Below are 14,566 nucleotides of genomic sequence, written 5' to 3'. Positions count from 1 at the left end.
CTAAATTTTATTTGTGCAATATGTGTCAGAAATGGCCATGACTTATTTCTCTGAACTCCTGTTTTGTCTTTCTTCCAATTATAGAACCTGCCTTCGATTTCCTATGTTGGGTTCTCTTCACTGCTTAGTCTTAACAGTGAGTGCCCCGTTAACCTTTTCCCTTCTCAATTTTCATTGTATGTTTCAGTAATCTTCACTACTCCCATTCTACTTCAGTCTTCATTTAGTTTACATCTGTGTACCAAGATCAACCTTTTTCAAAACTGAAGTCAACCTTTGTAATGACTCAAATGACTTCCTTTTGGTTTGTTACTGGGGGAAATGGCATCGTGATTCAAGTGGCCAAAATCAGAACTGGGTTTGGAATTCATTCCTTATTTCTCCTAATTTCTGGTCTGCATCACATTAGCCTCCAGACATGTTTTTCTGCTCCCTTAATACAGCCTTCTCCCCTGTCAGTGCTTTGTTTAGCCCCTCATCATTTCTTGCTCTGTTTGCTGGAATAGTTTCTAAAGATGTTTTTGCCCCCAGTTTTGTCTGTGTCTAACCAATTCTCTAAATTCTATTAGAACACTTTTTCAAATTTCAATGATCATGTGATTCACTTATTTAATGATAATCATTCTTCAATGATTCCTTTGGGCCTTAGGATAAAATTTCTATTAGTTATCATGAGCCTTCACAAGAAACTCCTATCTTCTATTCGGAAGTCAACTTTAGAAGTTGACAACTTAATAGGAGTTTCCTAAATTAGCCATGCTATCTATCATGACAGAGTTGATTCACATTATTCACTTTACCTGCAACAATATTACTATCCCTTCCACTGTTCCTGCCCTTCCGTCAGTATTTATTGCCAAAAAAAGAGATGTCTCTTTTAAGAGTCAGTATTTGTACCATGTGCTCTGGAGAGCATTCAGACTAGGCCATTTTATTATTAATTCTTTGTGTTCAAAGTCACTGGAGAACTCGGGAATGAAATCGTTAAAGCATCTATTCCTCAGCATCTATCACAATGATTAGAACACACTGAGTGATATTAGGTTGAAGGTAAGAAGAGAGTGAACATATATTGATCATAAAGACATGATAATTCATTGAAGGTAGGAAAGGAGTCAAAGTTAGCAGAAATGCTCTTATAGTTTTAAGGTACAGTGTACAGATACAGAAACAATGAATTTGAAAAAGGAGCTTAGGAAACTGCCTAAGAATGTCCTGGTTCAGTAGGTAAGCCAAGGTCCTAGTTGGAGTCTTGTCACAAGAATGAACTTCACTTTCACAAACCTTGGTTAGCCCAGTAACAGGACTTTCTCTAGTGATTAAAAAGAATCAAAGAAAAATCAGAGGTAGAGCAAAGTGTCTTTTAGCTAATCTTCCTCAAAGGAAAGTATGGGCGAAGACTAGGAGGGGATGATTATATGAAGTGGAAGAGACTGGGTTGAAGATATAAAGAATATTGATTACATATAATTGGGCTAAACTGAGCTTGCATGCTTAGGAGCTACTTATTTCTATTTAATCAATCCTGAGGTTGAATCATGGTCAGGTGGTTAATCAACAAAGGAAGATTCACATTGTCTCATCAGTCCTGTCAGAAACCGTCATTGCATTGATGAGGTCTAAATGAGCAAGACAAGAACCGTACAAAGTGATGACGATAAATATCTTATACACTTTGATAGTCTTTTGTTAATGTCCAATTACACTGACATGAATTATTTTACCCATAGAACTATCCTTTAAGAAGATTAATTTATCTTTAAAATCTTGGCTGTGTGAATATTGTATTTTTACTTCAATTTTTTAAAATATATTTTCTGGCAAGAGTGCATACTTTCATGGAAAACTTGAGAAAGACTGCGATTCTTTCTCCTGACTACAAGCACATTAAGAACTAACATCCTTGGGCCCGGCGCGGTGGCGCAAGTGGTTAAAGGTCCTCGCCTTGCACGCTCAGGATCCCATAGGGGCGCCGGTTCTAATCCCGGCTTCCAGCTCCCTGCCTGTGGCCCGGGAAAGCAGTCGAGGACGGCCCAAAGCTTTGGGACCCTGCACCCATGTGGGAGACCCGAAAGAGGCTCCTGGCTTCGGATCGGCATAGCATCAGCCGTTGCGCTCACTTGGGGAGTGAATCATCAGACGGAAGATCTTCCTCTCTGTCTCTCCTCTCTGTATATCCGCCTTTCCAATGAAAAAATAATAAAAATAAATCTTTAAAAAAAAAAAAAAAGAACTAACGTCCTTGTCTCACCTTCCTCCCCGAAACAAACACACAGCGCCTTATATTTCAGATAAAGTTTTCCAAGATAACTCTGAAATTCTTTGACCAGGAGCAAGGAAGTTGGGCACGACTGTTGCTGCCTTTTCTAGCAACCTCAATTTGCCCTACATTTTGGGAAATGAACTTTTGTTTTACGTGTATCCCAGAACTGTAATGTACTCTGAGTGGGTTCCAGATGTCTTAAGAGATGCCAGATGGCTCACAAAAGGCAGACAAGGAAGATGTGTTCCATTTCTTTGGATCTGAACCACAAAGTCAAGTTTTCAGGGTCAGTAGTGTATAGGAATAACATTTAAAGCTTTCCTTGACAGTCAAGATTTGATATGTTCTCTACTTGACCATGGGAGGGATACTCCTTCCCTAGGCTGTTTTGATGTGAGATTCTCACGAAACATTAACTTTTTAAAAAAATTCAGAAGACAGGAAACCAGCAGTTCACTAATTCTTGTATATTAGGTGGTAATGCTAGGTGCTGTTGTGTACTTATTTTATTTCTTTCTCGCAGAAGACATCCTAGGCACGTAGAAGATCCTAGTTTCTCTAGATGAAAATCTGAGATTTAGAAAGCTTCACTAATGCATTTTAAGTCATTCTGCTTCATCTGAAAAAATTTAAGCTTCACTAATGTTGTCATGTGGTTTCTAGCCTAATAAAGGAGTATACCTTTTTTTTTTTAAGTAAGTCTTCGTTGTTGTTGTTAAGACTCACTATTTTTATTAGAAAATCATCCATCTGCTGTTTCACCCCCCAAGTGGCTATGATGGTGTTCAAGCAGTCTCTTACTTGGTGCTTTCTCAAGCACAAGCAGGAAGCTGGAAAGCAAGTGGAGCATCCGCGATACAAATCAGCACCCATCTGGAATCCTGGAGCAATTTAAGGTGAGCACTTTGGGCTCTAGGCTACTGAGCTGGGCCCAAAGTGTCGTATTTGTTAGATTTAGATCTTTTCACATACATGGTAAAGGCTTCTAATGACATATGAACTCCCCTGAAATTCTCTGCCTCTTTCTGGTTACATGTGTACTATTACTATTCTATCCTTCTCTCTCACACAAACACACATAATGCATTTAAACTACCATACGCTTTGCTTTATGCAGTTGATTATTTAAAGGATATATCAGAGAAATCTGCCTTGTACCAGAATACAAGAACCCAAATGTAACAGTGTATTCTTGCTCCCATTAGTAAATATCACCATCAGTTTAAATGATGTAACTCAATTTTAATCCCACATACTTAGGTGAAGGATATATTTGCTATTTCTCACCGATGTTTTCTTTCTGTAATTTCTAATTTTCTAGATTTATAACTTGTGCCTTGTGTTCACTGGAACCTTCCACATACCACCTAATTTTTAGTTCTGGCTCTCAGTTTCAAGACTTGGTTCTGTCTTGTTAGTCTGTCGGTGATTCAACCGGCTTCTACACATTTTAACATTTTTTAGTTATGAAGTGGGTATAATAACAATATAAGGGATTAACTTTATAGGTGTTAACCCATTAAGTTCCAAGCTTTCAGCTCAGAATCTTTCGAAGAAACTGATGTAATTGTGAAGTTGTAATATTGGTAGAGTTGTTTCTCAGTGTAAACTTTTTTCGATGCCCTGAAGACAAGACAATGAAACAAAAGAAGTGAATGAGTTCAGGTAATCAAAGCATTTAGCAAAATGTTTGACACTTAGAACTGGCAATTATTTTACCAGTATCCAAGTTACCTTTGTGATTAGAATTTGTTTAACTACAGAAGATAGATGAGTTAATACGTTTCTGAATCCTCTTCTGTAACATACATCTTTGCTGCTAATTATTGCTCAAAACAGCATGCTAACTTCTGTCAGCAATAAATTACATCAGTTTACATCAGATGCTCCTGAGGAATAAGACACCTCAAGCTGGTTTCACTTGAAGCTGGGAGATGGAATAAAAAATGAACATTTGGTCTTCAAAAAAACTTGTTTCCATTGTGAAATATTATTTCTATATTTTCATCTATTCTATTATTAACATAAAACTTAGCACAATTGAAACAGTTTCCAAATGAACTATGCATATTTCATAATTCCTTCTCTGTTTTTTCCTAAGCACATGCTTGCATAATATAATCCACACACAAAATTCAGATTATCACTCTGCCTTCTCACTTTATACCCAATGTTCTGAAGTAGCATTTTTAACACTGCACACATTTGAAATCTTATTTTGGTTACCTTGGGTGGGGGGAGACAGCCAGAGAAGGAGCGATCTTCTTTTCGAAAACTCAGATTGAGATTTTCTATGTTGAGTTTACTGTTGGCTGTCCTTAATGCCATTTTCAAAATCCCCACCAGATCCTTGTTCACTTCTGTCGGTGAGCTGGAGTCTTGAGGTGAAAGTCTGGTGGGAACAAGGCAGAGAAAAAAACTAAGAAAAGAGGGTCTACCCCAAACAGCCGCACGCTTTCAGCCATGTCTGGCAACTTTACACTGCTGAACCAGAGAACCCACTTATGGAGGCCTGCCACAATCCTCATCACCTGGTGCTGGGACTGCCCGTGGAAATTTCATTGGTAACTCAAATCTACTGCCCCTAATTGAGCTCTATATGTTACAGGATGTGCCAACCAATTCAATCATGATATAGGTCAAAATCCTTAAGCCACCTGTATAGTTCCTTTTCCCTAGGTTTAGAGAAAACATAAGCAGTCATAATCATTTCTTGATTCAATTAATTTGTCTTAAAGTTAATACATTTAACAATGGAAAATTTTGAAACAATCCATGGTGATAAGCAAAGCAAACAAAGCAAGTAGATCCTTCATAAAGCCTGTAACCAAGGAACCTGTTTAGGAAGACATCCTGAACCACAGAACATTCTGCGTCATCATTGACTTTAGTCTTTATATCTGAGAAGCTCATCAATTCTTTGGGAATAATTATTGGGTTACAATTTGACATGAAAGTATATATAATTATTAAGATAGTTTTTCTGACTTTTGCTTTAATAGATGAAAACAACAGTGTGATACAATGTTATAGTCAGTTATTTTTTAAAAAATATATTTATCTTTTATCTGAAAGGCAGGATTTTATAGAGATAAAGAGAGACAGAAAGCCTTCCATTCGCTGGCTTATTCCCCACATGGCCAGAACTGAGCAGATCTGAAGCTTGGAGCCAGCAGGTTCTTCCTCATCTCCCACATGGATGCAGGGTTCCAAGGACCTGGGCCATCCTCCACCGCCTACATAGGTCAAGAACGGAGAGCTGGATCTGAATTGGGATATCTATATGGGATACTGGCACCACGGGGTGGAGGATTAGCCTGCTGCACCACTGCCCTGGCCCTTGTAGTCGGAGTCAGAGTTCTATTGGCACTCTGAAAGTTTTCATGGCTTCTACTATTTGTACTTAAATGCTACTTTCTCTGAGAAACAGTCTATAATTCATAGCCTCCAGATTTGTACAGGCAAACCAATTTTCTTTCCATTAATACCTGTAAGTCTTAAAAGCCCTCTCTCAAGAAAAACTAACTTGCAGCATTACCAATTTCCATTGTACAAATACTCTCTCCATGGTTGATTTCAAGCTACCCATATACCATCTATGAATGAGGAGCTAGCAAGAGACTGTGCCTGTCTAAACTTAATGCATGCCCTATTACTTCTCTGCCAGACACACTGTTTCTTATTGCCTTGATCATTTCATTAATACCCTTGCCTAAATTGCAATTCATCTCTGGTTCTTTTGTTATTGTCTCAAATACGACACCTCAACAGATTGCTCCATGGGTCAAGACTGGTTTATCTATTACATTGGCTAGTATGTGAGATTAACTAGTTTTATATCTATATAAACTGTTGTAAAGGTCATGTATTTTTTTTCTGTGAGTCATATACAAGCTTCTGTCCCTGATTATACTATTCTGAACTACTTATTTGTAATATTTTATAAAAATTTCTGTGCATGAGAAGAATATCAGGCATGTGTCTTCACTTTGGTCAGCAACTTCTCTAGCATTATCCTTGCTCAAATAGTCCCTAGCTCCCAAGACAGAGTTTCCTCTATCTCTAGAAGGGCACAGTGTCAGCTGATTGCTTTAACAGTCTTCAGAACCAGGGCCCATATCCCTGGCCCATAACTCAGCCAATCAACTGTCGTTGTCTCTGAATCAAATCTGAAATTTTCCTTCCTTTACTTTTTCTTTGGAATGTTAGAGCTTGGGAGAATTCATGAGGCTTTAGCCCCTGGCTCAGTATACTGAGTAAAGAATGGGCAGGCGTGTGTGAAATCTATTTGTTCCAGCTGGTGGAGTTTCTTAGAGAATGTAGTGCAAGGGTTTCTTTTATCAGGTTCAGTTTAGGGGATGAGAAATGTTGGAACCCTTGCTACTCCCTCTGCTGTCCTTGGCAAATCAGAAATCCTTTAAAGTATTACAGAGCTACACTGTTAGAGGTCCTACCTATTAGACTGTGATGAGTGAAGTTTCCTGAGATGCAGAATAATTAATGAAAAGCATGGCTCATTACCAGCCATCAGCCCATCAGTGTGTTCTACAAGCACACTGTCTAGCTTACAGAAAGCAGGAACTTCTCTGATAGATTCAGAATGATCTCCTATGCATTCTTTTTTTTTTCTTTTTAGTAGAGGAGATGTTCAGGTGTTCCTGCAAGTAAAATGATGTGAAATCGTTAAGTAATTACTTGTGTTAATCACGTTCAACATATATGTATTGAGCATGTCCTATATTTTATGTAAAAACTTTGCTAAAGATTTAGGACAGGGATATTTCTAAACCTAAGTGTCAAATAAATACCTTTAAAGTTTAATGATTGTTAGGGAGGAAAAATACTACAGGACTGCATAACCAAGAAATAAAATTATCTTCAGGGGTCAGGAAAGTTTTCCTCCATAGCACTTGTAAGACCTGTGTCTGCCAATTCATGGAGAGGAGTTGCACTGCATGCTCTATCCCTCTCCCAGCCAGTATTTCACAATCTGTATTATATAAAGGATGATTCCTGACTATTAAACATTTGTAGGGCTTTATTGCCCTCAGGAGGACAGTTATTCTCAGGGTGATATTTGGCTCGAGTATCTGCATGGCAATGTTACTGTTTGTTGTTTGTTTTGAACTAACAGTGCTTGAAAAAGTAAGCAGGCCTGCTAACCTTGGAATTCACTATGTGCAGCAACAAGGAACGGAGGGGCAGCTGATGTTCCATGAATGTTGTATGAAGTATCAGGGTTAAAAGACACGCACCATAGACTACTTAGCTGAGGAATATTTTTCCAAAGTGAAGTGGTTAGCTCCAGTGTCATGACTCTTATATGCGATATCACATTCTGATAACTGCAGAGTGATTTTTTTTCTCAGAGATTATTTTAAAAGTATGACCATACATACATAGCACTAACTAGGTACCAAACGCTATTTTTATGAAGATAATGCAGTTCATCTTACAAATCAGTATGGTGGCATTTATTATCATCTCCGTTTTACAGGTGAAGAATGTCCAGAGAGATTAAGTGAATGCCAAGTCACACAGGCACTCAGAGGCAGAGTCAACAGTTGAGTCCTGGTTTCTGGGGAAGGTTATCCTCCAAAATATTGCACTCTCTCTCTCTGTGTAACCATGGTGAATATTCTACTTTCTGTGCTTTATTTTTATTGATATTCATCACATCCTGTTTTTATTTGGAGTCATTTGTTTGCCTGAAGGGCTTTGAGGGATTATTTTTTCCTGAGTTTAAAACCTTTCTCTGGCTGGTATTGGTAACCTAGGAGTTCATGGACAGAACATATTTTTGGAGTCACATTTACAGACAATCTCTGCACCCGTACACAATCATTTTTTTGCTCCATAATGAGGTTTTTCATTTTCACATGGCAACCTCATAAAAAGAACACATGCTTAATGTTAAGAAACATATGCAATGGCTGCAAATAACTTTCTGTGTTGGCCTGAATACAAAAGAGAAAGAAAGAAAACTAAAGACCTGAGCCAAGAATTGCTAAAGCGCAAAGTGATTCTGTATAGGGTGAAGCTTTAGAGGGAATTCTTGTGAGATCCCTGCCAGCTCTAGGGTTTAGAACTGCATGTTTGTTTGGCTACACCTGTCAAACCTTCATTGCAACATGGTACTCTTCAGAGGTAAGGGTCTAGCAGACAATTAGAGCAAGAGTGCACAGTTTTCATGAATGGGACTATGCTCTTTAAAGTAGAAGGCAGAGAACTGGCAGGTTGTTTTCATGCCATGTGAGGACTCAGGGAGAAATGTACACTTCGCAGCCTGGAGGGGGCCCTCACCAGAACTTGACCTTGCTGGCAAAAATCTTTGAATTTCAACCTCCAGAATTGTGAAAAATAAATTTGATTTTAGTCTGTGGCACTGGATGAGGATAGCAGAGAATTATACCCCCCACACACACACCGCAGAGAGAAAATACCTTTGCTGATGCTTGCTGTGGCTCTGAACTACCCTCATGTTCTTGTCTGCACCTGATTGACTCTTCAGTGAATCACCCGATATTGCATCTTTTAGAAAGCAGAGTAGCTTTCTGTAATCCACCTGAAAAATCAAATATAAACTACATCAACCTCATTTGATTTACATGTAAAGGGAAGATGCTCGCTTATATAGAAATATATTTGGAGATTTTTTAAATTGAAAGTTTTGAACAATTTTTTATTTATGAAACTCAGTTCTCAGTTTAATATGGATTGGTGGCGTTTTTTCTTTCCTTTGTTCTTTTCCTTTTCTTTTAACCAAAAATTCCTATTATTCTCCCTTTTGGGCAAAGGGTAAAAGTGCATTTCTTCATTGACTTTGGGTTGAGGTCAGAGCATGTGACAAATCTGAGCAAATGAGTTGTGAGCATAAATAATGTATGCCATTTTTGGGTCAAGGAGTAAACTAGCAACAGGAGACCATCCAGAGCTCCCATTTTATTCCTTCACTTTTCTGTTAAAAATAATCTAGAGTGCTGTTTAATCAGGCTGTGTCCCTGGGCAAGATTATAAGTGCCTGTTGACATATTATGGAAATTCAGTGTAAATGCAAAGATCAACTTTTGTTGTTTCAGCCATTATGACTACTTTGGGGTAATTTGTATTGGCACATCCTAGTCTCAACTCCTCTCTTCTCTCCGTCTCATGTGTAGTATATTTATTATACAGAATATAATTTATATTTAAATGTATTTAGCAGATACATTAAGTTTTTTTCTGGGTCAATAATTTGTTCGACTAGTTGAAGCATTCAAGACTATTTTTTCTACATAGGAGATCATTTCCTTTCCTGGGTCAGATGGCACCATAATGTATCTGGCATGATATGGCCAAAAAATTCTGGTATGGTAGAGGAGGTAGCAATGAGGGAGTAAAGTTACACAGGGACCTTGCTATAAACTAAATTTCTCCCCAAAATATGATTGACTAATGATTCACACAGATTGTACAAATAAACTGATATCGCATTGCTAATCATTTCTTATAAATATACAGCTAACTCCATTATGTAATAATTGACATTAGCAGAAGAGAGAATACATATTTGAGCATCTGATAAGCCCTATAATTCACATTTATCTTTTTAATAAATCATGTGACCTTTTCTAGGAGATCAGTGTTGACCTTATAAACATGTATCAGAAAATCAAATAGAACGAGCCCCTTGGTGCAGAGGTAAGAATGCTGGAGCTAGTATTAAAGCCTGGGGTAAGACAAGAACAGATTCTAGCTTACTGTGAATGAATGATCTGGGGAAACAGATCATTTGAAGTTGAGATCTGGATTAGATTCCTGGCTACTGGATTTATCCCAGTCTAGCCATAGCCATTGCAGGCACTTTAAGAGAGAACTGATGGAAACTTTCTTTGTCGAATAAATAAGTAAAAATTTAATGTAAGGATTGTTTTACCATTGCCTTGCTGTTGACAGGTGTGCACTGAAGATTTGCTTACTGCTATTATTTCTCCCAATTTTTTAAATATTTTCTTCTTTATATTTTAATGTTGTTATACTTAAACAACATTATATTCAGTCACACATATGAGTTTCCAAAAAAAAAAAACAATGTCTAAAGACCCTTTTGATGAGCTTGTGTCTCAATATTAGATCTGCCGTTAATGCCTTGGGTGTGTTGAGTAGGCTCATGACAACCTCTTTGTTCCTGTTTCCAAATCAGTAAAATGGCGATGGTGGATTACATTTCAAAGATATTTCCTGCTTTCAATTATCTAAGGATCTGTCTCAAAACAGAAAACAGTTTCCATTCGTACTGGGGACTTACAGGTTGAGCTGCTTTATGAATGGAAGCAAGCAGGTCCCTCATTTTGAGTCCACAACTTTCCTCAGTGTCAGAATTAGATGATAACATTTGGAATAGGAAAACCATTTAAAGAGCAATTAAACTGGGCTGAAATGCCTAGCTTTATTTTCCTAATTAGAATCTTCCACTGAGTCATATAAATAAACTATTTTACCTTAGGGGTCCATAGTACAAGCGACTCTTAAGAAAAACTAGCATCTTAGTACCATCACCCTGGTGATGACCAGCAAAAGTAACAGAAAAAAAAGAACCACACTTAAGATAGTTCATAGCCCAGGCCCGGCGGCATGGCCTAGCAGTTAAAGTCCTCGTCTTGAACGCCCCAGGATCCCATATAGGCGCCGGTTCTAATCCCGGCAGCTCCACTTCACATCCAGCTCCCTGCTTGTGGCCTGGGAAAGCAGTAGAGAATGGTCCAAAGCTTTGGGACCCTGCACCCATATGGGATATCCGGAAGAAGTTCCTGGATCCTGGCTTCAGATCGGCATAGCATCGGCTGTTGCGGTCACTTGGGGAGTGAAGCATCGGACGGAAGATCTTCCTCTCTGTCTCTCCTCCTCTCTGTATATCTGACTTTGTAATAAAATAAATAAATCTTTTTTTAAAAAAAAGTGGCTAAAGATAGATCATAGCCCTACCATTTCAGGGGAGCACATCCTAGAAAATCGCTGGCAAAGAATCTTGACTGTTGGTAACTGCAGAGGAACTTTATGTCTCAGGAAGAGGTGGCTCAGTTGGGACTGCAGAAGACACCCTGAAGAGATAGGGTCCAGGATCTGCAGCTCTTCTTGAAGCTTATCCAAGAAGCTGGAACTCAGGGCATGTGATTTGAGTTCTCTTCTGACAACAGCAAGAAGCAAAGTGTCTTCCTCTGTGATTCCACTTGGCTTCTGGTCAATATCCTAAAGTAACAATGAGGAAAAAAGGCAAAAACAACAGCATGGATCTAAAACAAGATGCTAAAGACATCAAACAGGAAGGAGAAGCACATTGCTACTCTTGGAGTAGCGACTTTCATAACAAGGTGTCAGTACCTGCAGGCAGGTGCTCAAACTGTGACTATTCATGGGTTTACCATGCCTTCAATCTGTTCCCTCAGGAGAAGAAAGAAAACCAAAGAAGATTCTTTCAAGTCAATTGGCTGTCTTTTACAGTGTACCTTTTTGATTTGTAATAATTTAGAATATCAAAACTAGGAGACACATTGAATTTGGGGGGATTAATGCTAGATTGCAGATCAAGGGTGCAATGCCTTTCATGCTCAGGGTATTTTGGAAAGGAAAGTAGGAGAATGAGGTTTTCAGTCGAGGCATTTAGATTTGGCCTGCAAACTCCCCAAGGATAATTCCTGAAACGCTGACTAGACATGTGAAATCTGGTGTCTATTAGGCCATGCCCAAACCACCTTTTCAATTACTCTGCATCAAAAAGTACAGTCAACAAATAGTACCACTTCATATACAACGAAAACACTAGCCAGTTGCTGTTAGAGTACACACCTCAGGTTGTTCAGATCCAGCCACTGCCATCTGTTCCAAGGACTGATTTCGAAGCTTTCTCCTGGGAAAGTCATGCAAATAGGATAATGATTGGTCTCCGGTAGGCACAGAGCTGCAATGGACATTTGTCCATCTGGAGACCTTAAAGAAACAAAAACAAACAAAAACCAGTAGCAGAAGAGGGGAAGGGAGAGAGGAGAGAAGGGAGACTATGAGAAAGCTAACTAAATTATTTAAAGACAATTTTACTTCTAAATAAAATTCACTCTTGTAAGAAGCTTGCTTCAACACCAGTTTCAGTATTATTTAGGTAACATAAGTTAGACGAATGCATTTATGCAAGAAAAGATGTCCATAACCAAAAGTAGGCAGAGTGTGAACTGAAAACAAGTTTATATTAGTGATAAGAGTATCCCTAGGCTGCTTGAGTTGGCAGCCCCAGGAAGGGCACCAAAGGTGATCCTGAGCTTTGACAACAATGGAACAGAATAGATGAAGAAAAGAGTATTGTACGTGAAGCAATGTTCTTAAAAGTTGTAGTAGAATGAATGATGAACTACCTGTAAAATAGTGCAGAGTCACATATAAAGTTACAGTTGAATAGAATGAAATTAGACCTAATGATGAAATCCCATTCCATCATGCCATAGAGCATGGTGTGTTTTTCATTTGTTAAGGTCTTTTATTTTTATGATGTTTTGTCATCTTGGAGAGGATGCTATCTTGGTGCTAGGGAGACTACCCCTCCCAGGACTAACTCATTCCTAGAGATGGCTAATACCTTGCTTGTAAATGCATCTTTCATTTTTTGAACTTGTCTCTCATGCTCTAAGCCAATGTTTTCCCTGCCAACAATAAACCTATGACCAGGCTTCAGACAACTAGTGTCAGTATCCATGCCTAAAGCCTGGCTGTTTAACCTAGATTGCCTTGCCTTTCTTGGAGAAATTCCAAAAAAAGTGTGTAGTCCAGGCTTTGCTTTTGCTGGCCTTCTCTGAGTGAAGGTGGTGTCTCCCCATGTGGTCATGCATAATATGGCAAGTCTGCTTCTCTTAGGAATTATAACTAACTCTTCTTTCAAAGGGAATGGTTACATGTCTGTTGCTGTTTTGTACTTCATTAAAACAAAACTTTGTATAATGAGTCAATTTTAAAAAAAAATATTAGGTAATTTAAAGGAGACAGAACAAGAAGGATTCTCTGAAACTAAGTGTCTGTATTCAATTGGTAGTCATAGTGAGCAACATGTGTGTGTGTGGTCACCTGTGTGTTGTGCTTTATAGTCCTGACTTATTCTATAAAAAAATAAAGATGTTGTCTAGAGTTGATAATAAAGAGAGAGCTCTAGAATAAGCATTAAAATATCACTAGTTACTTATATGTGATTTGCCTCATAAAAGGCAAAATATGGAGGCTTTACTTTGGTCATTCATGTTTTGTATAATGAAAAAAAATTAAGGGACAGCATAGAAGGTAAAGCCACTGCATGAGATGCTATCATCTCATTTGCATGTTGGTTCATGTTGCAGCAGCTGCAATTTCAATCCAGTTCCCCAATGATGGTTTGGGAAAAAGCAGAAGTTGATCCAAGTGTCTGGTTCCCTGCCATCCACGTAAGAGACACAGACATAGTTTTGAATTCCAGCTTTGGTCTGGAACAGAACTGATCTTTGTGAGTGAACCAGTAGGTGGAAGATCTGTGTCTTTTCTTGTTTATTTCTATATCTCTGACTTCCAAAAACAACAAATAAGTCTTTAAAATTTTATTATACATAAAATTGTACATATTTATTAAGTTTCAGGTGATGCTTTAATATATACATACATGTTATAGTGACTAATCAGAATAAATAAATTATATATATATATTTCCATATACTGCCATTCAACTTATCCTTACAAAAACCATTTAAAGAAACTGGCAGTGTTAGTATTCTTTTCTAATAGGCTTATTTTTTTATCTATTTAAAACGCAGAGTAACAAAAATAGAGGGAGAGACAGAAAGAGAAACAGATCTTCTACCAACTGGTTCATTCCACAGATGCCTACAACAGCCAAGGCCAAACAAAGCCAAAGCCCGGATCCCAGAGCTCCATTCAGGGCTCTACATGAGTGTCAGGGGACCATGTATTGTTCCACTTCCTGCTACCTTCCTAGTTTCATTAGTTGACATCTGGGTCAGAAGGAGCACAGCCAAGACTCCTGCTGGGTCTCCGATTGATAATGCTGGCATTGGAGATGATAGCATAACTTCTGCACCCCAGGTTCAGCCCTGTTAGTTTCAGTAGTCTTTGTATTTGGAATACTGAGGCTTACAAAATTAAGTAATATTATTTCCCCATTCAAGAAACATTTAAGGTTTTCTTTGTCTGTATTAAGCTTTGTAATAAACTTTGAAGTGAGCAAAGCAGCTTGGCCCTTGCTCTCACAGAGTAGAGGGTATGCAGATAGCAGAAGGCACAGCAAGCAGGTTCAAT

The 14,566-nt window shown here is 38.3% G+C and overlaps 1 protein-coding gene across 1 annotated transcript in view; it reads right to left on the bottom strand.

Moving 5' to 3' along the window:
• CUNH1orf87 (chromosome unknown C1orf87 homolog) overlaps positions 1-14,566 on the bottom strand; it is a 67,032-nt gene that overhangs the window by 28,907 nt on the left and 23,559 nt on the right. Inside the window, exons 3-6 of the mRNA XM_040978601.1 lie at positions 12,089-12,229; positions 11,228-11,491; positions 8,707-8,828; positions 4,490-4,655 (exon numbers count right to left, since the gene is read on the bottom strand). Coding sequence (XP_040834535.1) covers positions 4,490-4,655; positions 8,707-8,828; positions 11,228-11,491; positions 12,089-12,229 — 693 coding nt within the window. The remainder of the gene's footprint in view (positions 1-4,489; positions 4,656-8,706; positions 8,829-11,227; positions 11,492-12,088; positions 12,230-14,566) is intronic.

Source organism: Ochotona curzoniae, unplaced genomic scaffold (genome assembly GCF_017591425.1).
Source record: "Ochotona curzoniae isolate NIBS_2020 unplaced genomic scaffold, NIBS_Ocur_1.0 contig_291, whole genome shotgun sequence".
Classification (NCBI taxonomy): Eukaryota; Metazoa; Chordata; class Mammalia; order Lagomorpha; family Ochotonidae; genus Ochotona; species Ochotona curzoniae.
The sequence above is the reverse complement of the archived record's forward strand: the minus strand, read 5'-3'. Positions and strand labels throughout refer to the sequence as shown.